Source organism: Thermobia domestica, chromosome 16 (genome assembly GCF_964235325.1).
Source record: "Thermobia domestica chromosome 16, izTheDome1.hap1.1, whole genome shotgun sequence".
Taxonomy (NCBI): Eukaryota; Metazoa; Arthropoda; class Insecta; order Zygentoma; family Lepismatidae; genus Thermobia; species Thermobia domestica.
Genome location: NC_137469.1, coordinates 32,216,435 through 32,243,545, shown reverse-complemented (window position 1 = coordinate 32,243,545; position 27,111 = coordinate 32,216,435). Strand labels below are relative to the sequence as shown.

Below are 27,111 nucleotides of genomic sequence, written 5' to 3'. Positions count from 1 at the left end.
CAGCTAATTGGCCTAGTGCTGTATAAAACTTTGTGAATAAATAAATAAATAAATAAATAAATAAATACATTTCCTAAATAATGACTTATTGTACGGTTAAACTTAATGGTACAAAGGCCAAATACTGAATCAAAGTCATCATCATCATCATAGGTATTCTGCCATTATTGGCAAGTTACTTGCCGCAGCTGAGAAGCTTCCATGCTTCACGGTCTTCTGCTAATCTCTTTATCTTCTGTTGCAATTTTTCTGTTTTGATATAATCCATTAATTATATTCTTCTTCGCCCCTTCCCTCCCTTTCCTGCCACCATACCCTCTAGCACGTCCCTCATGTTACAGTTTCTTCTTAGACAATGACCACCAAGCGTTTCTTCCTCTTCTTAATGATATTTAAAATTGTTCTTTTCTCTCCTACCATTTCTAACACCCTCTCATTCGTTTTCCGCTCGATCGAGCTCATTCTCTCCATTCTTCTCCACACTCACATTTCTAAAACTTCTAGTCGTTTTTTTAAAATCATTTGTGTGTAATGTTCATGTTTCTGACCCATAACTAGTAGTATTTTTTCTCTATTCACTTTTACGTAACGTTGCGAAATTAACAGATATTACTGATCATAGCTAAGTTACAATGCTCCAGAATTCTTATCATAGGATCACCAAAAATACTAACGTGAAACTTAGCAATATACATGAACTATACCCTTCGATTAGCTGGAAACTTCGCATACAGACTTTTGAATTTGCTCGGCCTATAGCCATGCACCTCACATTTCAGCCTTTGCTTCTGTTTGGCGAACGGCAAAAAATAGCATTATTCTTTGCAAAAATTTTAAGCTTCTCTCCTACTTTGAATTCGTATTTGAATCAAACTGAAATGATACAAACCCATATCGGCCCAAGTTTGTAGCCTGTTTTTTTTTTTTTTTTTTCAAATGGTTTAAAATTGGTTGGTGATTGAATGCTTAGGCCCTTGACGATGTTGTCACTGCTCAGACCCCTACATGTCGGTCTTGTTCCACTTTTGTCAGAATTTCATCTACTATTTCAGTGATTTGTCTCCAACTCCGAGAAGAATCTTCGGCATCAAAATTCTCAGCTTATAGTTGTTAACGTATTTTATCTATAAACAGCACGGTCCTGCACAACAATTAGCACCTTTATCGAATAGACTATACACTGATTTTTTTAGAAGCAAATCGGAAATGTGAGTACTGGTAGAAACTCCTATATATCATTCTTGATCCATCAATTAAGCATACAACATTATACAATAATTAATGGTTTCATTACGTACATATTTAAGAGCGATAGTTGTCCGATAGAGGGCTGCCTGATAACTTGTTGCATGGAGATAAGAGATATATGCGAACATATAATAAAATTTAATAAATTAGTTTCTTTATTTGTATTGTAACGCCTTTTTCCTAGAACCATAGATAAATTGAATGTACACTTCCAGCTTAACAAGATATTTGAAATCATATTAGTTTTTGCCAGGAAGGAATGGCAGATTTCCTGCGTTTAAGACTGGAAACAATGCCACGCATCAAGTCAGATTTTATTAAGTGTTTTTTTTTTTTTTAATTTACAGAACTTTTCAAATTTTCTCGTACACAGGGAAAACAATATATGGCCCATGTTTAGCAGAAATGGTCCAGCTCTTTTCTCTAAAAAATGTTACAATATTGGTAATTTCTGTGCACATTCGGTTAGCTGAGAATAGGTTAGGATAGTGTAGGTTAGACTAGGTTAGATTAGTCTAGTTTATGTTATATTAGTGTTGGGGTCCCGCATAATTATCCAAAAAATGATAGAATTTCGCTAATTTCTACTAATATTAGATTAGTTTACGTTACTTCAGGTCAGCTTAGGTTAGTTTATGTTAGGTTAGGTTAGATTTGGTTCCATTATGTTACTTCTAAGTACTTGCATCATTCATTTCTCCTGTAAATTATGTGTTTTTTACGTGCTTCTGGACCCCTTGTACTAAACATACTCCCAATATATATTTGTAGAAATAAAAAAACGGGGATATCATATGGACCACTGGCAAAAAGGGGTCAGGCAGTCAGTGCTGACTTCACAAATAAATTTGTATTTATTATGTATGAAAGTTTCTTCACTGCAATTCATTTCAATAATGGAATACCGAGGCGAGTACAAAGAATAGTTTTATGTTAATTATTAAGTAGCTGAGAGAATTATTGAATTGAAACAGCGGGGTTGATTAATCATTTATACAAGTGAAGTACGAGGGGATTCCCAAAATTGCCCGACCTATCAAAGAGACGAGAAAAAAATTGGAGAAAATATCTTTATTTCTCAACAGTCTCCTTTTAGCTCGATACACATTTCCCAGCGATGTTCAATAGCTTCGATAGCCTGTTTATAGTAGAAACCGTCGAGGTCCTCAAGATAACCATTAACCGCACACTCCATTGTTACCACAGATCCAGTTTTTCAAGTTTGGTAAGAGAAAGTAATCCGAGGGGCTAAATCTGGTGAATAGGGTCCGTGAGGAACCAATCCAAACTTTAACTCGTTAATTTTGGCCATCACGATTACGGATGTGTGGACTTGTGCATTGTATTTATGGAACAACACTTTCTTTTTCGCCAGATGCGGGCGTTTTTTTCTTGATTAAATCACTCAAATGCTGCAATAATTTTGCGTAATACTCGCCGTTGATTGTTTTTTTGTTTTTGTTTTTGTTTTCGAGATAATCAATGAAAAGTATCCCATGTGCACGAGTCGATTCTCCCTTTCAATCCAATGCTTTGAGTGTTCATTCATCTCAGGAATGAATTGATTGACCCAAGTTTCATCTATCGTTATAAATCGACTTTATTGCTATGTAACTTCGCCAAACACTCGATTGAAACATTCTCACGGACATAGCCGTAACTTGTGAGGGATAGGGGGCAACTTCCCTCCCAGGGAAGCTCCCCTTTGTTCGAGGGGGGGCCATTTTCTTACTCCATGTACGATATGAACATGAAATTATAAATGAAGCATCAAACATTTTCACTACATTACATAAATGAAACAGCACACAAAAGGTAAATAAAATAAAAATTAGTCGTGGGCGCATTTCAGTTTTAAAAGTCTACTATTGGGACCCTAGAAATAATATTTATTCGTATGGCTTTGAGATTTGTCAATATTTTCCCCTTAATTAATTTGCCACGTATGGAACGGGCCCAGCAGCGTAAGTAACGGTCCCGCAGACCTTGCCATACGAGAGGGCCCACAGACTTCGGGGCCCATAAAAAGTAAGAGAAAGGTGGAAACAGAGGGGGACAAGAATTAGAAAAACAACTTTTTCTAGGGGGCCCAAATACACGTATTAATGATTGCCACCCCCACCTCGCCCAGAAAAATCTAAGTTACGACGTTGCTCACGGTGCTATTTTTGGTTCCATTGTGAGCAAACGCGGCACCCATATCGCTCACAGCTTTCTCATGTCCGAATTTTCAATCAATATGTGACGTACAGCACTTTCTGAAACGTCTATCACGTCTGCTAGCTTGGGCACGTTTAGTTGACGGTCATCCAACACCATTTTGTGGATTTTGTCACCATATATGGCGTGGTCACCATTATCGTAGCAAAAATGTTGTGACTCACTAGCAGAATCTGAACATTGGGTCTCACTTCCAACCTAACGCCCTATAACAAATACGTGAAAAAGGGCACAGTGAATACCATAATACCAGCATAGCTTAATATTATGACAATACCAAACGAGCTAATTTTAGGTTAATCAAATCTAAAAGGAAAATACACAAATAAGAAGTTAGTCAGTCTATGCTCAGTCTATGGACACAATGCGATTCTATGCTGAGAATGCTGAGAGTTGTCAAACGTTCTTGTATCATGATACTTTGCACGTAGTTCTTAATAGATTTTAACTTCGAAAAATGACCTTTCAGTGTTGGCAACAACACAAGCTGTTTAGGGACTTTTGAGATCTAATGACCTATTAAAATTTTATGTTGCTATTGGACGAAAGCCAGTATGCATTTAACAAATTATCAAAAGTGTAGAAGATTTTTTTTAATAAATAATAATGTAGATTGTCTAAGGCTGGTTTTGAGAACTGAATCCTTTCTCTGGTTCTTAGACTGCTTCGTCTAACGTTCAGCCTTCTGCATGGGTGGATTGGATTAAGATTAGGGGGGCGCTCAGAACACACGCATTTCACCTAAGGGGACGCTAGGCTCAAAGAGGTTAAGAACTACAGTTCTGTGTCAAGTTCAACAACACTTAGAGCCTTGAAAAACATGCACGGATCGCTATCGTATAGTACAATCCTGAAAGTTAATAATTAATAATACCGCGAGAGATTAAAAACTAACTAACTCTGTAGCCTATGGAACCCGAAGGTTCAATGCTGTGTTCACAAAAGTTCTCCACTGATTTCTATCCTTAGCCAACTGGATCCAGTTTCTATTTTGTATTCCTATTTCTGCTAGATCCATCTTAATATCGTCCTCCCATCTTAATATCCTCCCCTCCCGTCTTAATATCGTCCTGCACCTAGGTCTTTCTAATGGTCGTTTTCCGATTGGTCTTCCAGTTAAAACTTTGAAAGCGTTCCTACTTTCTTCCACTCTAGCTACATAACCTGCCCATCTAAGAGTCCTAGATTTGATGACCCTAACAATGTTTGGTAAACCGTATAAATTATGTAGTTCCTCTTTATGAAGTTTCCGCTATTCCACATTCCCGTTCCTCTTGGATCCGAATATTCGTCTCAGGATCTTGTTCTCAAATACTTTCAGTCTATGTTCTTCCTTCAGAGTAAGCGACCATGTTTAGCAAACATGCAGAACAACAGCCATGATTATCGTTTTGTATATTTTAAGCTTCAAATTCCTCGACAGAATTCGCGGCGACAAGAGATTTTGAAAATAATAACACGAATTCCTTGCTTTTAGTCGACATTTAATTTCTTCGTATGATTAGTGTGATTAAAGGGAATATAATTTACCTACGTATAAAGAAAAAATCTCTCCCTGTTAAAAGAAAAATGAGAGAAAATATAAAACTAAAGAGAAAAGTCAGCTTGCTAAATCCATTCTAATTTATTATTATATTTCTTGTTTCTGTACTACATCAGTTTATAACTGCTATATATAGGATGTTACAAAAAAAAATGTATTACAATATTTAGGGGGACAGATTCCTTACATCAAAATAAGAAAGCAAAAGTGGATAGTTTCGGAGTTATAGGGTCCCGAAAACGTGAAACAAGTGAACTTTAAAAGTTCATAGTTCCACTACTATGGGACCTATCCAGGGGGGTCTAGGGGGGCCCTCCCTAAATTTTTGCGGGCCCCCCTAAAATTTTCACGGTAGGCTTGCAAATGAACTATAATATGGTGATGAACTATAATATTTTTGGATCGGGCCCCCCCTAACTTCAGCCGGCCCCCCCTACATTTTTTGGGCTGGCTACCGGCCTGGACCTATCGTAGTCGGGTCAAGACATCACCAAAGGAACTGGTATATAAACCATCCAAATATCCATGTTTAAGAATGCTCCAGTATTTGCATAACAATTTTTTATAGAGGGACAGACAGAGAATGATCAAGTACTCCCAAAACAGCCTCCCTAAAAATGATTGTGCAAGTACCGGAGATTCTGAAAGATGAATATTTAGATAATTCGCATGGTAATTCCTCAGTGATGTCTTGACCCCACTACAATGTGTCCTATAGTAATAGAACTATGAACCTTTGAAATTCATTTCTTTTCACGTTTACGGCGCCTTATAAGTACGAAACTATGCACTTCCGACCACCAATCCATATGAACTTTTCATTTCTTATTTTGATGTGAGGAACTATTCCCAAAATATCGTGACAAATTTTTTTGTAACACCCTGTATATAGAACTCTTACCTAATCTGCACACAAAATTTTAGTCTTGTTTTTCGCACTTTTCTGTATGAGCTCATCTAGTGTTCACATAATCGTATTTGCTTTAAATCTCACCTACAGGAAAGTTGTTATAAAAATCTTACAGACAGGGCCGGATCCAGGATTCTCTAAGGGGGGGGGGTGTACCAATAACTGCCAGTACATTTGAATTAAATTTGAGTTTTTTTAGATGCCTTTAGGCATCTGTGATGTGAATGAGGAATTCCTTTGGAAATGCCAAGTGTCTGCTCTCGATGAATTCTTTTCCCTCAACCTTCAGAAAATTGACTTATAATTATTGATTTTGCAAAACTCAGTGCTAACTTCTCACTTTAGGTAGTGTATATTTACAACGAAGGGAGCGGTGCACGTGCACCTTTGCACCCCCTTAAATCCGGCCCTGTTTACAGATTATCCTAAATATGCTAAGATAAACAAGATTTAAAAAAAAATCGATAACAATGAGGCGACATTACCTTCTGCATAAATTGGAAATAAAAAATAAAAATCTGAGATCTATTCATGGATATTTTAAGAATACGTAATTAGCCCGTTGTAAACTCTCTCTCTCTTTTTTATTTTATATTTGACGATAAAGTTTTACAGACAAGAATTACAATATAACTATCAGATCGGATGATGAATTAATTCAGTTACTAATGGTGACAATTTGGTGGAAAATTTCCTCAGAGGAAAATTAATGACGAGGTATATCTCTCTCAATTCATGCACAAATTTTAACGATCTTCGTACTTGAGCTTTCCCCACCCCCTCTTCCGTCTTACGAACCATTTACAGTCTCTCTCTTTCTCCTGCAGCAGGGAAAAACAACACGAAACTTAAGCGATCATTGGAAAGTGCTTAACCTTATGAATATTCAAAGAAAGAGAAGTCACTTCCGATGGAACAGGAATTATAAAAATCTTTCTTTATTTTTTTCTTAATACCTAAAAGAGCATCGAAAATGGAGATGGTACTAGAAGGAGAGACGTTACAAGTCTGTGTAAAGATAGAGAACTCCGAAACCGTTATGTTCTTAGCAAATGCTGACTGTGCATTCATGGTTATATAACAAAATTGAATCGATAGTATAATGTTTCTGATACTGGCAACTCTGATTCAGCGATTCTCAGCAAAGTCAAGTATACCTTAATAGTAGATATACAGGGTGTTTCAAAACAACACCGACAACGTTTGGGAGGTGATTAGATTATTGATACCAAGATATGACAAAAAGTATAGACCAACCTGGGTGCACAAATGATTCCTTTTGGAGTTATAGGCTGCCGAAAACGTGAAAAATAAAATTTAAAGGTCCATACTTCTAAAACTATGGGACCTACCGTAGTCGGGTCAAAACTTCACTTAGGAACTAGTATGTGCCCTATCCAAATATCTATGTGTTAAAATAATAAGATACTCCTGCAACATTTTTTATAGAGATAGTTGGTGAGTACTTCAGATTATATGCCCGTAGCCAAACTTATTGTATAAAATTGTTGCGTGACTATTTTAGGATTCTGAAACATGGATTTTTGGATAGAGCACATATTAAATTAGTTCGTATATGAAGTCTTGACCCGAATATGGTAGGCCTCATAGGTTTGGAGCTATGGACCTTTAAAGTTTATTTTCTCATGTTTTCGGCAGCCTATAACTCCGAAAGGAAGCATTTCTGCGCCCAGGGTGGTCTATACTTTTTGTCTTATCTTGGTGTCAGGAATCACTTCCCAAACGTGGTCGGTGTTGTTTTGAAACACCTTGTATTTATTTATTAACTAAGATCTTGAAAAATATATTAATTAGTAGGTTTATTTATTAATTTTATTATTAATGAGGCTTCTGAATAATTATTACTTTAGTACTGAAGCCTTGGAAAAGTATACTTAAATAATAAATCTACATTTTATTTATTAACATACTTGGAAAGAGGGTCCGCGATGCTCAGTCGTAGAGCGTTCATCACTGATGCATGGGGTCCTTGGTTCGATACCAGCTCGCGCCAAGTAAGCCTTGTGGTGGACAAACACTGTGTGCATGGGTTTCCTCAGGGTTTTGTCGTTTCCTCCCACTTTTTCATTCCACCATTTCATTCATTTCTCATCATCACTGTCTCCTTTAGCCTAGCCGGCATAAGCGTGGGACGTAAAACTGAAAGATTTCATTTTACTTTTTTATTAAGAAAGCTCAGAAAAATATATTATTAATACATATTTTTATTCATTTATCTATTTAAAAATATACAATAAAGAGAAAATGTACATTTATTTATTTATTTGACAAAAAATTCCAGTAAGTATAGTCTATATCATTATTATAAATTGTTTTTTTTATTTACCAACAAATTCCCAATAATATTGTTCTACTGTAAACATTAGAAATGGTAATAAACGTTTGAAGAAATTAGCTCGGATCTATACTTATACGACAAGTGCGATAACGAGAGTCAATTTCGGAGAAATCACAATCGAAGAACTACTTTTACCAAACTTTGATTTAATTAATAAACTGTACAATGCTACACACATATCACAGAGACATCTAGGAGACGTCAGTCTCGAAATATCGGGATGTTCATTTTACGTTAGATGTAGTATTAGCTTTTCAGCAGATGTCCTGACGATTCAAGTTTCGTTTCAGTCCCAAAAATGAGATTTTCTGCAGGATTCCTGGATATTTTTGAAGGACAGTCACTGTATGACTTTAGGACTGTTCCGTGACAGGCACGTCTCATTGAAATTCTAGAGATATCCTTTAAGTATTTCCATTATCCTCAAAGTTTCTACTGTGACAGGCACATCCTATTCAAATTTAAGGAAAATTCCCGGAATATTTTTATTATTTTCAAACTATATACTGAGTTGGTCACATTGCATTGAAATTTAAGGAAAATCCCTTGAATATTTCCATTATCTTCTAACTTTTTATGGTGAGAGACATATCTCATTCAAATTTAAGGGAAATCTTCTGAATATTTTCAATTCGCCAAAATTTCTATTATGACACACACATCGCATTGAAATTTAAGGGAAATCCCCTTAATACTCTTGTATTTCCATTGCCCACAAAGTTTCTAGGTACATCCCATTCAAATTTAAGAGAAATCTGAATATTTTTAGTATTCTCACAGTTTCTACTGATCTTATTCAAATTTAAGGAAAATCCCGTGATATTTACACTATCCTCAAAGTTTCTTCTGTGCCAGGCATTTCCCAATAAAAGTTAAGAAAAGTTCCCTGAATAGTTCCATTATCGCTAAATTTCTACTGTGTCAGGTACATCCCATTCAAATTTAAGGAAAATCTAAATATTTCCATTATTGCCAAAATTTCTACTCTGATAGGCACATCGCATTGAAATTGAAGGGAAATTCCCTAAATGTTTCCATTATCCTCAAAATTTCTAACGTAATAGGCATCTCCCTTTAAAATTAAGAAAAATACCCTGAGGTAACTCTTGAACAGATACGAATTTTCTCTTAAATAAATAGCTGCAATAAATAGCAAGAACAATTATCTCAGCCAAGTTTGTTGATGCAGTCAATTGAACTAAAGCGACTTTTTGAATTCTGTTTTTACAATAGATAATTAGAGCAATTATTTTGGCCGAATTCGTTAACAGAGTCAATCTGTTAACGTCTTAACGCATAAAAATGGCTTACGTCCATTCGTCACTCCACAACGAGAACTCCTGAACGAAGGCGAATTTTTTGATTATTATTATTATTATTATTATTATTATTATTATTATTATTATTATTTTGCAAGGGTAGTAGAAGTTACACATGTCACCGTAAGATGGCACTAAACGTCCTCAAGCGGCTGATATCTACCGGAAGAAATGGAAATTTCTAGTCCATGTGTGATCTTTCTAACTGTCAAGCAGAGTTAGTATCTATCTTGTAATATAAATAAATTAAAGAGGTTGTTTGTGTGTCTGTCTATCTGTGTGCGGCCTGGGGACCAGATGAGTGGACCGAGAGTTACTAAATTTTGAGCACGGGTACCTTGGCGAGGCCCCAGACCAACAAAAAGCGTTTTTTAAAATTCGAACCAGGGGGTCTCGGGGAGGGGGCGTTTACCGGGGACATCTAAAAGGAGTAGAAATCCATAGTTTTCGCGGTCGCTGAGATGAATGGTGATACTCCCAGAGGCGTTTACTTCCAAATACAGCCCTATCTGCTGGGGATCAGAGGCGTTTTTTTAATTCGAACCAGGGGGTCTCAGGAGGCGTTTACCGGGATATGTAAAAGTAGTAAAAAATGACCGATATTTTTTTCGTTTCGTTGATCAGTTTGTTTACATAGATATTTTATCTGACCCATGAGAAGAATGGGTATTTGAGCTAGTTATAACAAAATATCAATGATACAAAATCTTATGTTAAATAGTTTACATTAGAATCTATTTGTCATAAGGTGTTGTATCATTGATCATATGAAGTTTACTTATGTGAAATACTATTTTAAAGTTTTTCTTAAAATATACCAATTGCACTTATTTTTCTATAAGCTTGTTATATTCCTATAAAATCACTAGTTTGCTGTATTGGCTTATTGTTGTGCAATTTAGTTTCAAAAATCGATACATGTTCTGAAAGATGAAGAAAATGTAAGAACTAAAATAGTTTGTGTTGTATAATCATGGCTAAAAGGCACACATTTACAGGAGAGTTTCGGTTACGTTGAGCAGGAGTTCACCTTCCCTTGTACTAGGCAAAGAAAATGTTTATCATATTCATGCACGGAGTCTGCATCTCCAACACTTTCATGCAACAAGTTGAGATCCTCGAGAAATACGAACAAAACAACAACGTAATCTTCCACGCTCATTAGCACATTGTTTCATATCTGTTTAGAAATGGGAAAGATATTTGCCAAGCCCACACAGAATTCTAATGATCGTATTAGGGAGTCAGCTTTAAAGATTAGAACACTTTCTAATTTCACTCTCTGTTTGTAACATGCACAAGATTAGAGCGCTAAAGATAGCCATTTAACAAATCGATGAGTATTCGAACTTCAGCTGTCTCAGCTTGACTATTCTCAATGTGGTTCGAGCTCACAAATCTCATTGAGCCTAGCTCAGCTTCGGCTCGCTATCCTTAATGATGCTCGGCTCACTAACGTCATTAGGCTCGTGCTCAGGCTCGTTACCCCTACAGAACTGACGATACGAACCTTATTCAGAATCTGGTTTGCTATACCCTTACAGGACTAGTTTTCACACGACCTCAAGTTCAGGAGCCAGGCTTGCAAGTTTGGAGATTCTCTATCAATGACACCTTCAGTCATAAAGACCAGACTGATTACAGTGTCTTATAGAGCACGAAACTGGTAGTTTCAATGTCACCGGACAACACGACGAGCGAAGTTATCTGTGAATACGTTGTGTATGAGTCACAGCGTCTTAAAGAGCATGCTGCTGGTAGTTTCAATGTCTTCGGACAACACGACGGTCAACAGCACTGTGAATACGATGTGTATGGATCACAGCATTTTAGATAGCGTAATGCTGGTAGTTTCAACGTCACCGGAGAACACGACGAGCAAAGTTATATGTGAATACGTCTGTGAATCATAGCGTCTTGAAGAGCATAGTGCTGGTTCTTTAAATGTCACAGGACAACATGATCAACAAAGTTATCTGTGAATAGTTGTGTATGAATCACAGTGCCTTAGATAGTATATTGCTGGTGGTTTAAATGTCACTGGACAACACGACGAGCGAAGTTATTTGTGAATACGTTGTGTATAAATCACAGTACCAAATACAGCATAATGCTGGTAGTTTTAATGTCACCGGACAACATGACGAGCGAAGTTATCTGTGAATACGTTGTGTATAAACCACAGCATCAAATACAGCATAATGCCGGTAGTTTTAATGTCACCGGACAACACGACGAGCGAAGTTATCTGTGAATATGTTGTGTATAAACCACAGCATCAAATACAGCATAATGCCGGTAGTTTTAATGTCACCGGACAACATGACGAGCGAAGTTATCTGTGAATACGTTGTGTATAAACCACAGCATCAAATACAGCATAATGCCGGTAGTTTTAATGTCACCGGACAACACGACGAGCGAAGTTATCTGTGAATACGTTGTGTATAAACCACAGCATCAAATACAGCATAATGCTGGTAGTTTTAACATGGCGAGCAAAGTTATCTGTGAATACGTTGTGTATAGATCACAGCGTTTTCTTGCACAATACTTTTACTTTAAATATCATCCAACAAGACGACGAGTGAAGTTGTGTGAATACGTTGTGTATGGATCACATAAAATGAATCAGATGTGTCTTAACTGCCAAAACTGAGGAAACAGTGTCGCCATTCTAAGACGCCAGTAAAAGCATATTGTGCAATTAACTGAGTGCATGCGTGGCAGTGTATGGTTGTGTTGACAAAGTTTAAAAATGAAAAACAGACCAAAAGTAGGAACAATATAAAAGTGTCAGAAGTGGCAGGCAAGACGAGAAGAAAAACATTGGAGCTAAATATATAGAGGAAAAAGCTGGTTATAACACCAGAAAAATAAGTATTATGACGAACACGCTAGAAGGTACGGTGAAAAGAATGATTGGGATTGTCTACAATTAGTGGACGGTATTAAAATGTAGTGAGATTAAAATATTTCAGTTTAACCTCCCACGATTACGCCTTTCGGCTACGGGAGACAATGTTGAAGGCAAAGTGAATGATGATTGAAGAATTTGTGGAATGATAAAGTGAGAGAAAACGGAAGTATCCCGAGAACCCACGGACACAATGTTGTCCACCATAAACTTGCTGGGCCGGAGATCGAAACAGAGATCTTACACACCAGAGGTAAGCGCTCTACTACACAGCCAGAGTGCAATCCATGGAGTTATTAAAACTGGCAATTCTACGCTAGGAAAAGAAAAGGATGTAAAGCATGGATTCCTCAGTGATTGAAGACTATTATTATTATTATTATTATTATTATTATTATTATTATTATTATTATTATTATTATTATTATTATTATTATTATTATTCGTTACATAACATACATCATAATTCAATAACCGTACACTGTAAAAAATCGTTGTGTTGTTTCAACGACATGCCTATGTGTTAAAACGATTGTGTTAAAATATAACACAAACAAGTGGTTAGAACAACTCCATTTGGAGTTGTGTGTCAAATGCCGGTAGTTGAAATGACACACAGCCTATGTGTTAAATTAACACAAGTGTAGAATCTTCGGTGTTGTTCTCTGCGTGATTGCCAAATATGTTGGACATCTAATTATAAAGGCTTAGGTTAGGTTAAGTTAGGTTAGGTTAGGTTAGGTTAAGTTAGGTTAGGTTAGATTAGGTTCGGTTAGGTTAGGTTAGGTTAGGTTAGGTTCGGTTCGGTTAGGTTAGGTTAGGCTAGGTCATAGTGCGTCCAGTAAGAGAACGTCTCTGACAGCTCGCAGTGACATTGCCACTACTCGCGTGTCAAGGTTTTTTTCGGTGCAACTGTAGTGGCAATTTAATTAATGGTATAAGACAGAGTGATCGTGGTTGGTAACACTTGTATCAAAGTAGGGGCTGCAATGTCCCACTGCATGTGGTAAGAAACGTCAGAGACCATCTCTTGTTGGCCGTGCTATAGGTTAGGTTAGAAAGTAATAAAATTCAAAAATTCACTTACATGTATGGGATATGGAGTACAGATAATCACCGTTAAAGTCGCCGTTATCCATTAATACGTTAACGGATTACTTCATTAACGATTTCGGTCGAGGTAATTGTTCTATTAATAGTTATATATTGCACGAAAAAATCAAAAGTTTGTTTACATGTAAGGAATATGAGTTACATATATCGGCTGTTTCTCGGTTATACGTTAGTGTGTTGCCCAGACCATGGTTAGGCAATCTTTAAATGCTCAACTTGCATGATAATCTTTGGAATCTACATGTAAGTTTTCTTTCCCTCAATAGCTCAAGAAATATGTTTTCCTTGACTACAATTTTTAAGTATCGAAAGGGGTTAAACTGTACAGTCAGCCACATAAGTACCTGGACCCCAAGTAATTGAATTATAACAGTCAGGGGTCCAGGTACTTAGGTGGGTGACTGTACATCCTCATCTCATATCGCTTTGGTTTTAACAAGGGACAACAAACTGCAATAAACAAACAAACAGCAAGTAAAAGAAACAGAACAGTTTTCACTAGCAAATAAAAAGTTGTTTGTGTGTTCATTAAGAAGAGAATTTTCGTCCATTGGACCTAAAAATCTTTTCCCTGTGACCTATACAAAAGAAACTCCATTGCATTACGAAGCCATCAAAAGTGCTAGACGCATCACGGAAAGAGGGAAAAATAAATAAATCAATTGCAAGAAGCGTGTTCCTTTAGTTCCTTTCACAAGCGTTGAAGATGGTACTTTCTTGTCCGTAACAACAGGGTGCCTCTATCCAATCAAAAATAACGAGAAAGGTCTGACTTTTCTGGGAAAAGACGTTCTTTATACAAGGAAACAAGAAGAAAATACACTTTAATTTGAAGAAACATGTTTACTTCTTTTCGCAAGCTACTGAAGCAATTCAAACCAGAACAGTTTGGTATTTGTAAATGTTTGTTTGCTTTTGTTTGTTTCTCGACAGAAGGTTCAAAATAGAATAACAAGAGTAAAAACACACGCACACCTATATAAATAATTATATAGGTGTACTATATATATATATATATATATATATATATATATATATATATATATATATATATATATATATATATATATATGAGGTATGTTAGAAAAGTAATGAGACTTTTCTATTACCTTCCATTCAAAACAATCTACTTGGCTTACGATCGTCAGTTACGTTCTTCCTGATATTATCCAAAGTACCAAAATTGCGCACTTTCAAGCAGTTGTTGAGCAATGAGAAGAAACAGAAGACGCATTTACTGACATCCGGCGAATAAGGAGGTTAGAAACCACAGAAATGCTTCTTGTCAAAACATTCATCGATGGAGCTGCCGTATGACATGGAACGTTGTTGTGCACTATCCAAGTGCGTGAAGTGCCTGGTCTTCCATAATCAGCAATAGTGCTCAAAACTTTTCATATTTGTACCTAATTGAGCACCTGTGGAATGTCACTGAACGGCTGATCCAATTTCTCGAAACACCTCTCATATCCATTCACAGATATCATCCAAAAACTCTCACGTTTGTCTCACATAAAATATTTCCTTACGGCCACGTGGTGCCAGGTTGGTCTCACACAACTTCTTGTTAGCTTGTCCTGTGGTGACTCACTGATCACACTTTTTACATTAAAAGCTATTGCAGTGTATAATAGTCGACCTGGTAGTACGAAAAACAGCCTTTACCTGTGGAATTGTGAGTCCTGCGTCTGCGCACAATCGGCTAAAATTTGTGTGGTGACATGTTGGTCTCACGTGGCCATTAAACCTACTCCGAAACACAGTCTCTCTGGGCCGACGTGAGACCAACGTACCACCACAAGAAAGAATCAATATTACATAGTACCGATACTGCAGAATTACTTCAAATAAATAAATTATTACTTAGAAAGACACATAGAAACCAAAAAATGAAGAAAACACATTTTGGCTATAGGAGATGTTCTTGCAATATACGTAGGCGGCACTTAACCTGTTAAGGTCACATCTGGTGACAACTATTTTTATCTAGGGCTGTAATCGAGACACCGTATATCTTTTGTTTAGTTGCAGTCATTAAGTTACAGCGGAGTCTCTCTAATTCGAAGTCCAAGGGGACAAGAAAAAATTCGAATTATCCAAAATTCGAATTAACTAAAAAACTCTAATTTTAAACTAAAATCAAGGGAACAAAATAACTATACTGTATATGAAAAACTAATTAACATGCAAAGCACCTTACCTATAAAGCACCACATTTTCGTAAGGATCTAGAATAGGCGTCGCGATTCGACATTGTGCATAATGCACGCCAATAGATCACAAACGAATCTGCTTACGTTTTTGTCACTGTTTTAGTTCAGTTAAAAAGAATTGCACAAATATCTTGTTCTTTCAAGTCATTTGCTAGTGGAGGACAGGGTTCAAGGTCATTGATATTTCTACAGAAGGGATGGACACTTCCAGGTTATTGAGGAGGTGGAGAGATGCGTACCAACCATCTTCTGCCGGATTCTCTATAACGGGAGGAAGTCCAGCTGAGGTGGTATCAACAAAATTTCTCTTTCCCATGGTCGCTTCTGGATAAGATAACAGATAAATAAAAAAAACAGTTTAAATTACGTTGTTCTATTTGCAATTTGTCGAACACTGCAAATTTTTCCACTGCAAATACTTCAAATTATCCAAACAGGACGTTCAAATGTTCGATTTACCCACGATTTTTTACCATTGTTTTTAATACAGTTTTCAAGGGGAATAAGCTTCTGTTCGAATTATCCAATAATTCGAATTATCCAAGTTCGAATTAAAAAGAGTCCACTGTATACCTTCAGCTACAAATTATATAATAATACTTTTATTACGTTTAAATGTAACGACTCTAGTGGTAAAGTATCACTTTCTTTTCTATTCTATTCTTAACCGCTGTGGAGATAGAGGGAAGTGCGAGAAAGATAAAATGGAAAGATTACTTTATCTCTGTCTATTAATTTTCGTGTTTTCTTTTGATCAGTGAAAATCAGTAAGAAAATTTTTTTACAATCATGGTATTTGTATTTCCTCCTTAGTTTTCAGCACAATCTTCATCACTTCTTCTGGTACATCTCTGTTCCTATTCACAGTGGGTTGGTTCCTTCTATGTACCTAAAGCCATTTAATTTATTAATAAACTAATTTATCTTAAAGACTCAAGAAAATTCTAGGGGGGCGCAGTGGCTCAGTGGTAGAGCGTTCACCTCTGGTGCTTGGGGTCCCGGGTTCGATCCCAGCCCCCGCCAAGTGAACTTTGTGGTGGACAAACACCGTGCTCGTGGGTTTTCTCGGGGTTCTCCCGTTTCCTCCCACTTTCTTCATTCCACCATTTCACTCATCTCTCATTATCACCGTCTCCTTTAGCCTAATCGGCATAACCGTGGGACGTAAAACTCAAAGATTTCATTTCATTTCAAGAAAATACTATAAAATGTTTCTAGACTATAAAACAGTATCACAGCCTTTATGTTTTATTAGAATACGTTTCTCATGCGTTTTACATTGTTTTCAGTTATATTGTGCCAAAGTCGAAGTCAATGTGTGACTATACCGCGCATGCGCATCATATCGCCATGAGATTGCTTGCTTGGCAAGCAACAGTATCTCATTAGACAAGCAGTAGAGCAATGTAGTACAGCGTAGTTTGATGCCACCAAAACTGAACAGATTCTGAGAGAGTTCATCGTGGCATTTTCCGACGATAAGTTCACAGGGTCGTGCATTGCAGAAATGTGTCAAGTAAGTAATTTTCGTGTTAGTCATGCCACTATAAATGGTATTATACGGAAATATGTGGCACATAGTCCTGGGCCGACCACAGCTACTCAAACAGCCGCTCCCGAGAAGAGGATCAGCCGCTATTGCGTGTGTTTTGGCGACTGGCAACAACTGAAAATCCTTCCACACACAAATATCTTGTAACATCCAGCAAATGATGCTCATCGCAGGTGATATTCAAACGTGCTGTTCACACTGATTTTAGGTTCACGCTCGTTCGCAAGAGCAGTGTGCACGCCCTGAAACCGTGTTATGTAACTAACTGAAAAAGAAATTGCAAGAATTCTATCGCTATATGGATCAGCAAACTGGAATATCGGCTATTTCCTCCTCTGACAACCCTGTCCAGAGACCAGATGCCAGCCGAATGCACTATTGTGCTTTCGGCCTGCTCAAACAGCGCCTGTCCTATCGCCAAAATCCGCACATTCTCCGGCCTGTAGAAAGCTTTGTAAAGAGATGTGGGATCCAATATCCATAGTCTAGCTTCAACGTAGTGTCCTGCAATGGAAACTACCATGCCAGCTAATAGTCAGTAAAGATAGCCTGCAGATTGAATACAACTTTTGGTGGTGGAAACAAGGCATTCCGTAGGTAAGTGGTCCGTTCAAATTCGGTTCAGTATAAATGAAACAAGCTCTTCCCCCTCTCTCTCTATTATATATATATATATATATATATATATATATATATATATATATATATATATATATATATATATATGGGAACAGGTCAAAATTCCCACAGCCAAAACCCCCCACTCAATAAATGTCAAAACGCCCACACAAACGGTCATACTCCCCACACAAATGGACAAATCTCCCAAATACACGAACGGTCATAACCCCCACAGCCAAAACTCCCACACTCAAGAAATGTCAAAACGCCCACACAATCGGTCATAACTCCCACAGAAACGGACAAATCGCCCAAATGCACGAATTGTCATAACTCCTACAGCCAAAACCTCCACACTGCTAATCGGTCATAACCTCCAACGGTCATAACTCCCACACAAATGGACAAAACTCCCACACATAGCAACGGTCACAATCCTCACATAAATGGACAAAACTCCCACATGCAGAAATTGTCACAACTGCCACACAAATGGACAAAACCCCCACACACTCTGAAATGATCCTGGTTGCATGTCTTGCCCTTGTACTTTTTAATAACATTGTTTATTCCACTTAAACTGATGTTGCAACTATTCTTCTTACACTGTTTTCTAATGACAGAAACACTAAAGTGGGCGTCATAAAGAGCCACAACAAAGACGTGCAATCACGATCATTTCAGAGTGTGGGGGATTTGTCCGATTGTGTGGGGGTTTTGTCCATTTGTGTGGCAATTGTGACAATTTCTGCATGTGGGAGTTTTGACCATTTGTGTGGGAGTTTTGTCCATTTATGTGGGGATTATGACCGTTGGTATGTGTGGCTGTTTTGTCCATTTGTGTGGGAGTCATGACCGATTGTGTGGGCGTTTTGACATTTCTTGAGTGTGGGAGTTTTGGCTGTGGGGGTTTTGACCATTCGTGAGTTTCGGAGATTTGTCCATTTGTGTGGGAGTTATGACCGATCTTGTGGGCGTTTTGACATTTCTTGAGTGTGGAAGTTTTGGCTGTGGGGGTTTTGACCTAGACCCATATATCTATCTATCTATCTATCTATCTATCTATCTATCTATCTATCTATATATATATATATATATATATATATATATATATATATATATATATATATATATATATATATATATATATATATATATATATATATAAAATCATAGATATTCTGCTATTTATCTACGGTCTTCAGCTAACTTCTTCGTCTTCACGTAAGTTTTTTTTCTGTTTTCATACCGTTCATGAACTATAGCCTCCTTTATCTCCCTTTTTCCTCCCACACAAAATACCCTCTAGCGTGTTCCTGACGATACAGTTCTTTCTCAATCAATCTCTTCCTCTTATCTATTACATGCTTTTTTCTTTGTTCTCCACTTCTAACATCGTCTCATTCACTTTCCACTCGACCAAGTTAATACTATCCATTATTCTCCATATCTACATTTCGAAAACTTTCAGTCTTTTTTAATTGCTTTTGCATAATATCCATGTTTTTGCCCTGTACAGCCCAATACTCCACACGAAGCATTTTGTGAGCCATTTTCTCAACTCTTTATTCAAGAACCTATAAAATAAAGTTATCTTCCTCTTAAAGGCTTCTTTCGCCATTCCTACCTTTCCTTTTATTTCATGTTCGCTATTTATGTCATCACTAATTATACTGATCAGTATCGAACGGTAATTATCTGTTCTGTTTTAACTCCTTCTACTTTTATATTTGACACCGAGCGCTTCGGTCCAATCAGCATTTTTTTTTGTCTTTCAACATTTATATTTATCCTATATTTTTCACAGCCCTTCCTCGAGTTTTCTAATATTTTAATAGTTTTCTTTTTAGATTTGGATCCACATCCTCAAATTGTATTGACCCAATCATCCTACCTTGTGTAAGTACGATATTCTGGCAGCCTTCGGAAAATACGAGAAGGTAGTGAAAATTTAGCTACGTTTAACTTTGCTGCAACCGATCAAACTCACAATTTACAACAATGATATTACAATAATATATTATGAATGAACGTACTTTTGTTTCTTAGACAGGAATATGTTATAAGATATTAACTACAATATAACGATAGGTATTGATAGTTGACTGCATTAAAAATAAATCAGCTTGTTTGTAGGCAACACACAATACCGCATAGTATTGTTGGTTGCATAAGCAGTAGGTAAACTGGAAATAACTTTTAATTTCATTCGGTTTCAATATTGGTCCCATAGTCGTGCTAGAAGAAAGGAGGGAGAACGAGGGGAAAAAAAACCCATTTTATGTAAATTTTATTAAACAAAATAACATTAAGACTTTGACTATCAACGGGACACATGTGTGCCATGGGAATAATTCAAACATAGTTGGGATTTTTTTTTTTTTAGAAAATTCTAAAAGAAAAAAAAAAAAAAACATGTTGTTCTCCCATCGGTTAAGATGTGACTAGGAGGCTGTGTTTAGTTTCCAAAACTGTGTACAGTTGTCAGGAATATCCAACATTAAAGGAGTCGTACATGTACATATAAAATAATATTCACATTAAAAAAAATGGTAGTCCTTCCGAAGGCAGACACTTGCATGCAGACACTTGTGATGAATTTAAGTACATATTCATGATAAAGAAATCTATAGATGAAGACCATTACATGGTATTTATAAACTTTGATTCTTTTCGAATAGCGATGCTTCTAGCTTCATGTCAAGCGGGCACCATGATTTTCCAATAGCTACAATTTTGTAGTTATCATGGGACAAACAAAATTGTTTGCGGAATAATTCTGCATAGATAATCCGGGTTGCTTACCAAATCTGTTAATAGGGTTTAGGTTTAGATAACCACTCTCTATTCTAAGCTTAATTGTAAATCTTGAAGTATACACTTTAGAATATAAAATAATGCAATTTTTGGAAAGAACACCTAAAAAGAAAAATACTTTATTGAGAAAATTTCCGTAAGGCCAATTTGATTCAACATTTCTAGTCTTACATACAGTTCTTGTGTATACTATATCAATATAGGTTTAAGAGAGCCATGACTTACCTGCTCGAACTTGAACGTCTCTGCTGATAATCCTCCCGACCGAATTAGCAGCCAAACAACGATACACGGAACTATGAATATCTTGGCGGAACGCTCCAGCTGAAAATGGAAGAAACACGAGTGTCCCGTTACGGAGGATACGACGTACGCCGGGCACGTCTCCCATTGTGGAGCCATCGCTAGCCAACCATTCAATTGACGGAGGAGGAGAACCGTGAGCGGAGCAGTCAGCCCAACCGCCGGTCGAATTGGAAAACTCAAGTCTTGAAGGTGGTTCCACGACGAATATAGGGCCTTGCATGTGAGTCTCATAACTGTTCGAGAGATCTGAAAGAAAGCAAAAAAGCAACGTCATATTACTTCTCTATGTAAGACCTGGCAAGAAATTTCAAATATTTTCAATCACTTTAAACTTTTTAGGTAGATAGTTTACAACTAGTCAACTAAGTGGTTTTATCAAAACATTTATATAAGTACAGTTATATATATATATATATATATATATATATATATATATATATATATATATATATATATATATATATATATATATATACTGGCAAGGAGACTTACGGAAATGAAATGCACCGATTTGAATGAACTTTGCATACTTATATATCATCGAAAAATAATCGACAAATATCTTTTTACTTCTGCAATGGTGTGGTTTTAAGGGTAGAAACCACTCTTTAAAGGTCATCCCGAAGCATAGACAGAAAACAATCATTTAATATAAAAGAAAACATATTGCCAGGGGGGTAATACAGCTGAATCAGAATCTGACGACATTCAAAACGGCGGATCCAATATGGTGATTACAATTACAAAAAGTCTTCTGGTTTTGAATGCTATACAGTTAGCCAAGAAGCGGGAGACCCGGGTTCGATTCCCGGCGGGAGATCATGTGGTTCGGATTCCACGTTAATCAGTAGGTCCACGTCTTACATAGCCTCGCTGCTGAAAGGGACGCTAAACTGAAATTCAACTCAACTCAAGTTAGCCAAGAACAATTATAGTTCACACTGCAAGAAAGTTGCAGGCCGATTTGAAACCCCTTTCTGATTTTAAAGGGATGCTTGATTAAAGTGCTTCTCTGCACCTCTTACTATTAGGGGTATTTATTTCTATCGAGTTTTCTAGCCTCTTACTATTCGGGGTACTTATTTTTAGGGAGTCTTTTAGTCTCTTACTATTCGGGGTGCTTATTTAAAGTGATTTCCCTCTCTTCTTACTATTTTGGATGCTTATGTATATTCCATTCAACAATCCATTTTAACGCTAAAGAAAGTGAAGACGAATATTTCAAACATGAGAGTTAAAGAACGAATAACTTGTGTGATCAGAACTAAACTTACTTTTCTAATTTAGTGCCTATTGCGTTCTTCAATGTTTAGTACGGGACCGAAATATAATATAAAACACTATAAATCAGCACCCCGACTAGTGAGAGGCGAGGGAACTTAATTTTAATAAGCACCCCAACTAGTGAGAGGCGAGGGAACTTAATTTTAATAAGCACCCCGACTAGTGAGAGGCGAGGGAACTTAATTTTAGTAAGTGCCCCGACTAGTGAGAAGCGAGGGAACTTAATTTTAATAAGACCCCAACTAGTGAGAGGCGAGGGAACTTAATTTTAGTAAGCACCCCGACTAGTGAGAGGCGAGGGAACTTAATTTTAATAGGCACCCCGAATAGTGAGGAGCAAGGGGATTCACTTTAAATATGAACACCGACTAGTAAGAGGCAAGGCGAGTCACTTTCAATAAGCACCCCGAATAGTGAGAGGCGAGACACTCACTTTAAATAAACAGCCCAATAACGAGTAATGCAGAGATTCACTTTAACTAAGCATCCCGTTAAAATAAGAAGGGGTTTCAAATACCTTTTGCAATCTTCTCACAGAAACCCATGCCAACTATATTCTTGGCTAACTGCAGAGCATTTCAAACCAGAAGACTTTTTGTAATTGTAATCACAATATTGCATCGGTCAATTTGAATTTTGTAATTCAGGTTGTGAATCAGATGTTCTAACCCCTCCCCTTGGCAGCATGTTTTCTTCTACATTAAACGATTATTTTTCTGTCTATGCTTAGAGACCACCACGAATTTAAAGGGTGATTTCTACCCTTAAACCCGCACAATTGCCAAAGTTAAAAAATACGCTTCGATTATTTTTTTTTAAATGTTCTGCATGCAAATTTTCATTCAAATCGGTGAGTCACACATTTCCGTAAGTCTCCTTGTGAGTGGGGCAAAAGAAGTTTTACAGTTAGTTCACTATTGGTTTCAAGTTTTAGATTAAATTTTCCTAAGCAATATTTCCAAATCAGTATCCTTAAACCTTCACCTATGTTTCAGAAATGTTATTAAGCTATTTCCTTATATGTCGGTTATGATTGTTATTGCTTTTTTATTTTTTACAGGCTTATTAGTAGAACAACCCAAATTATGCTTTATTATTTCCAAATTATGTTTTATTACGCTTTATTGTTAATTTCAGTTGTTTTATATTAATCGTGTATAATGTAGAATATTTACTATACATTAAATATTCTAAATATCTTGATCTATTTATTAATATTTTATGCAACCAGTTTCTTTCATATTTAATGAAATTTCTACTTAATGCATTGTAAAGAGATATGCTTCACTCGAGTCAGTTTTTGTTTCACTTGTGTGCACCTTAGAGGTGCATATATACAGAAAGGGAAAGTAAAATATATCACCAAAAAATACAGGAAGTGCTCAAGTTCAAGAGATACACATAACAATATAGTGGAGTTCTTGTGTACTATTCATTGTTGGCGAAAAGTTTTCTTCATTTCCTTTTTTTTTTGCTCTACATCAAAGGATTACACCGAAAAGTTTACAGAAATAAAAATTAGCTTTTCATTGTTGCATTGTTATGTTCTCATTGATTTTGCTTTGGGAGTATTGGTTTTAAAAATATTAATATAATATGTATGTTAAACTTGCAGTTAAACAAAATTTTCCAAGAATTGTACCATATATTTTAAATTATGCTTTATGCTTTATTTTCTAAAATTATGCTTTATTATGCTTTTAAAATTAGTTTCTTCTGGACCCTTAAATAACCACAACCATTTTCAAGGTACCAACCATATGTCTAAATTCCTATTATCCTTTTTATATTTTTTATGCTTTTGAGTTGCTCTACTTATTAGTAATGGCAAATAATCCCTATGAAGGTAGCGAAAGTGGATACTAAAGCAGTATTTGAAGAATGAAAATGCAGAACTAGTTCCCACATTAACACTGTCCTACCTTCACACTAGAAAATTTATCACGTAAGAAATTCACTTAAAATCATAGATTCAGTGATTAGTTTACTTAAATTTTGGTCGTCCTGAAACTTCTATGATTGAAGATAATTAGATGAAGAGTCTAAAGAACAGTCTAACGTTTGTGAACAGTCTAAAGAAGTCTGCACGAGTGCTATCAGGGGCGAATCCTGGACGGACTTCTGGGGGGTGGCGGTGGATTGTAATACTGCTACTTAAAGCTACTTTTAAGAGCTCTAAACTCTAAGATGGGTTTTATTTAAGTTTACTCTTTTTTTTGGGGGGGGAGACGATCAACCCGATCGACCTCCTGGATCTGCCCCTGGTGTTTACTTCTGTAAAAGAAGTTTAGGCTTTTCTCTTCAAAGAAAGTGAGCAACCTACGAGAATAAAATAAACAAGGTGTTCCTTGTCATTATTATTTAGCGAATAGAACCTTTGATACTACATGCATGTCCCGTTATCACTTTCTACTGCACTGGACATAAAACCTTTATCGGATGAAGAACCACTGTATGCTATCCCAAAGTGGTCTCCTTCTTTGGTTTTGTGGTAGCTGTACGTGCTTTGTGTCCATAATAAAGTTCTCGCTTTCTGTAACTGTGAGTGCTGCCATCTGTTCACTAGTTACTGAACTACCCTCGAAACTTTTTGATTGTACTTCGTACTACAGAAATTACATTAAAAAAAATAAAATAAAATTTACTTATTCTACATCATTGTTTTGTACATAATCTTTTATGGGGGGGCACGATGGCTCAGTGGTAAAGCGCTTACCTCTGGTACGTGGGGTTCCTGGTTTGATACCCGGCCAAGTAAGTTTCTGGTGGGCAATATCATTTCCGTGAGTTTGCTCGGGGTACTTCTAGTTCCTCCTACGTTATCATCCCACCGAATCTTCCATCATAATTCACTTGCTTTAATCCTCGTCTCCTTTAGCAGAAAGTGCATAAGCGTAGGACGTTAAACTGAAAGACTTCATTTCATTTTCATAATCTTTTATTCAATATACTTGGCTGTAAATTTAAGGTTTATACATACTTTACATTATTTTGGAAAACATAGCCAAACGAATTGTTGTTCATAGGTATATATATATATATGTGTGAAACTTTCTGCTGTCTCATGTGTCCGTTTGAGGCTTGAAACGAAGCTCAGTTTTGCAAAAGCAATAGTTTAAGTCGATTTTCTGAAGGTTGAAGGAAAAGGATTCACTCAACAAAGTAATAGTCCTCACTGTACAAAAATGGTATGAGGTAAAGCCGTGCAATCTGGTATAACTTTAATCGAAGGACATAAGTTTTGTTTCGCCATAGAAGCATGTCACTTGTACTAAAGATTGAAGAGATTTAGGGTCAAAGATCAAATTTCGATTTTTTTTTCCTTATGGGATTCCAATGGTAAATTCTGAAAGAGCCTGAAAAATCGTAAATCGAAGTGATAACAAAGAAAAAGCTGTATGGTATGATTCTATGTCGCAAGCCGACCAAATATGCGTCAATCAAGTGTCAAGGTCAGAAATCACGGTCAGATCAAGGTCATCTTGAGAACCCATTTGAAATACACTGAAAACAATGCAATGTCCGTACTTCATCATGTCAAATGGGTTCTCAAGGTGACCTATGACCTTGATCTGACAGTGACCTCTGACCATCGCACTTGATAGACGCATATTTGGTCGGCTTGCGACATAGAATCATACCTTACAGCTTTTTCTTTGTTATCACTTCGATTTAGGTTTTTTGAAGGCTCCTTCAGAATTTACCATTGCAGTCCCATAAGAAAAAAATCGAAATTTGACCTTTGACCCTATATCTCTTCAATCTTTAGTACAAGTGACATTCTTCTATGGCGAAACAAAATTTATGTCTTTCGACTAAAGTTATACCAAATTGCACGGCTTTACCTCATACCACTTTTGTACAGTGAACAAATGAAATTGACACACGAATTAATCAACCCTATATATATTGCCGGATCCAGAATTTCTTGAAAGGGGATGCACCAATAACTACCACTACATTTGATTTAAATTTTTAAGTTTTTAAATGCCTTTAGACATCTGTGGTGTGAATGAGAAATATTAATTACTTTGTTGAGTGAATCCATTTCCTTCAACCTTCAGAAAATCGACTTAAACTATTGCTTTTGTAAAACTAAACTTTTTTTAAAGCCTCAAACGGACGCATGAAAGCAGAAAGTTTCGGAGAATGTTGGTTTTTCACTGCTAGGTTCTCATTTTTGATAGTGTATATTTACAGTGAAGGGAGGTGTTCCGGCCCTATATATATATATATATAACCAATAGAACATTCAACAGAGAGGAAAATGGTGGCTACATAATCTGATTTTGGTCTTTGTGACATTTAAGTAGGTTCATTTCTCAACTTTACAAGTGCATATATCATACACATGAGTAATCCCAATATATGGAAAGCGAACATCCAACTTACATATTTACACAAAACCAACTTTTCACAATCAACCTTTCTGCAAATCGTCTTCTATAAATTACTCAAAGATTGTCACATGCATATTCAAAGTATTATATAAAATATGTGTCTTGGAATAAGTTCAAATGATGAGTATGCGATTCATATGTGTGGGAGTTTTTTTTTCAGAAAAGTAAAATAAAAGAGGATCCTAATACTGGTTTGTCTATATAGGCTACACCAAAAAAAAAAGACTATAAAAAGAATTATGATTGAGTGTAGGAACCACGCTCTAACCCATATTTCAAATCCAGTTGT

At 36.5% G+C, this 27,111-nt stretch overlaps 1 protein-coding gene across 2 annotated transcripts in view; it reads right to left on the bottom strand.

Annotated features, from left to right (window-relative positions):
* Positions 1-21,386, bottom strand: part of Dscam2 (Down syndrome cell adhesion molecule 2) — a 558,607-nt gene extending 537,221 nt beyond the window's left edge. For both annotated transcript variants that reach the window (XM_081742257.1, XM_081742256.1), the window contains exon 1: positions 21,058-21,386. In XM_081742257.1, the coding sequence (XP_081598383.1) occupies positions 21,058-21,358 (301 nt within the window). In that variant the 5' untranslated portion in view covers positions 21,359-21,386. The remainder of the gene's footprint in view (positions 1-21,057) is intronic.
* Between the last annotated feature and the right edge of the window lie 5,725 nt (positions 21,387-27,111).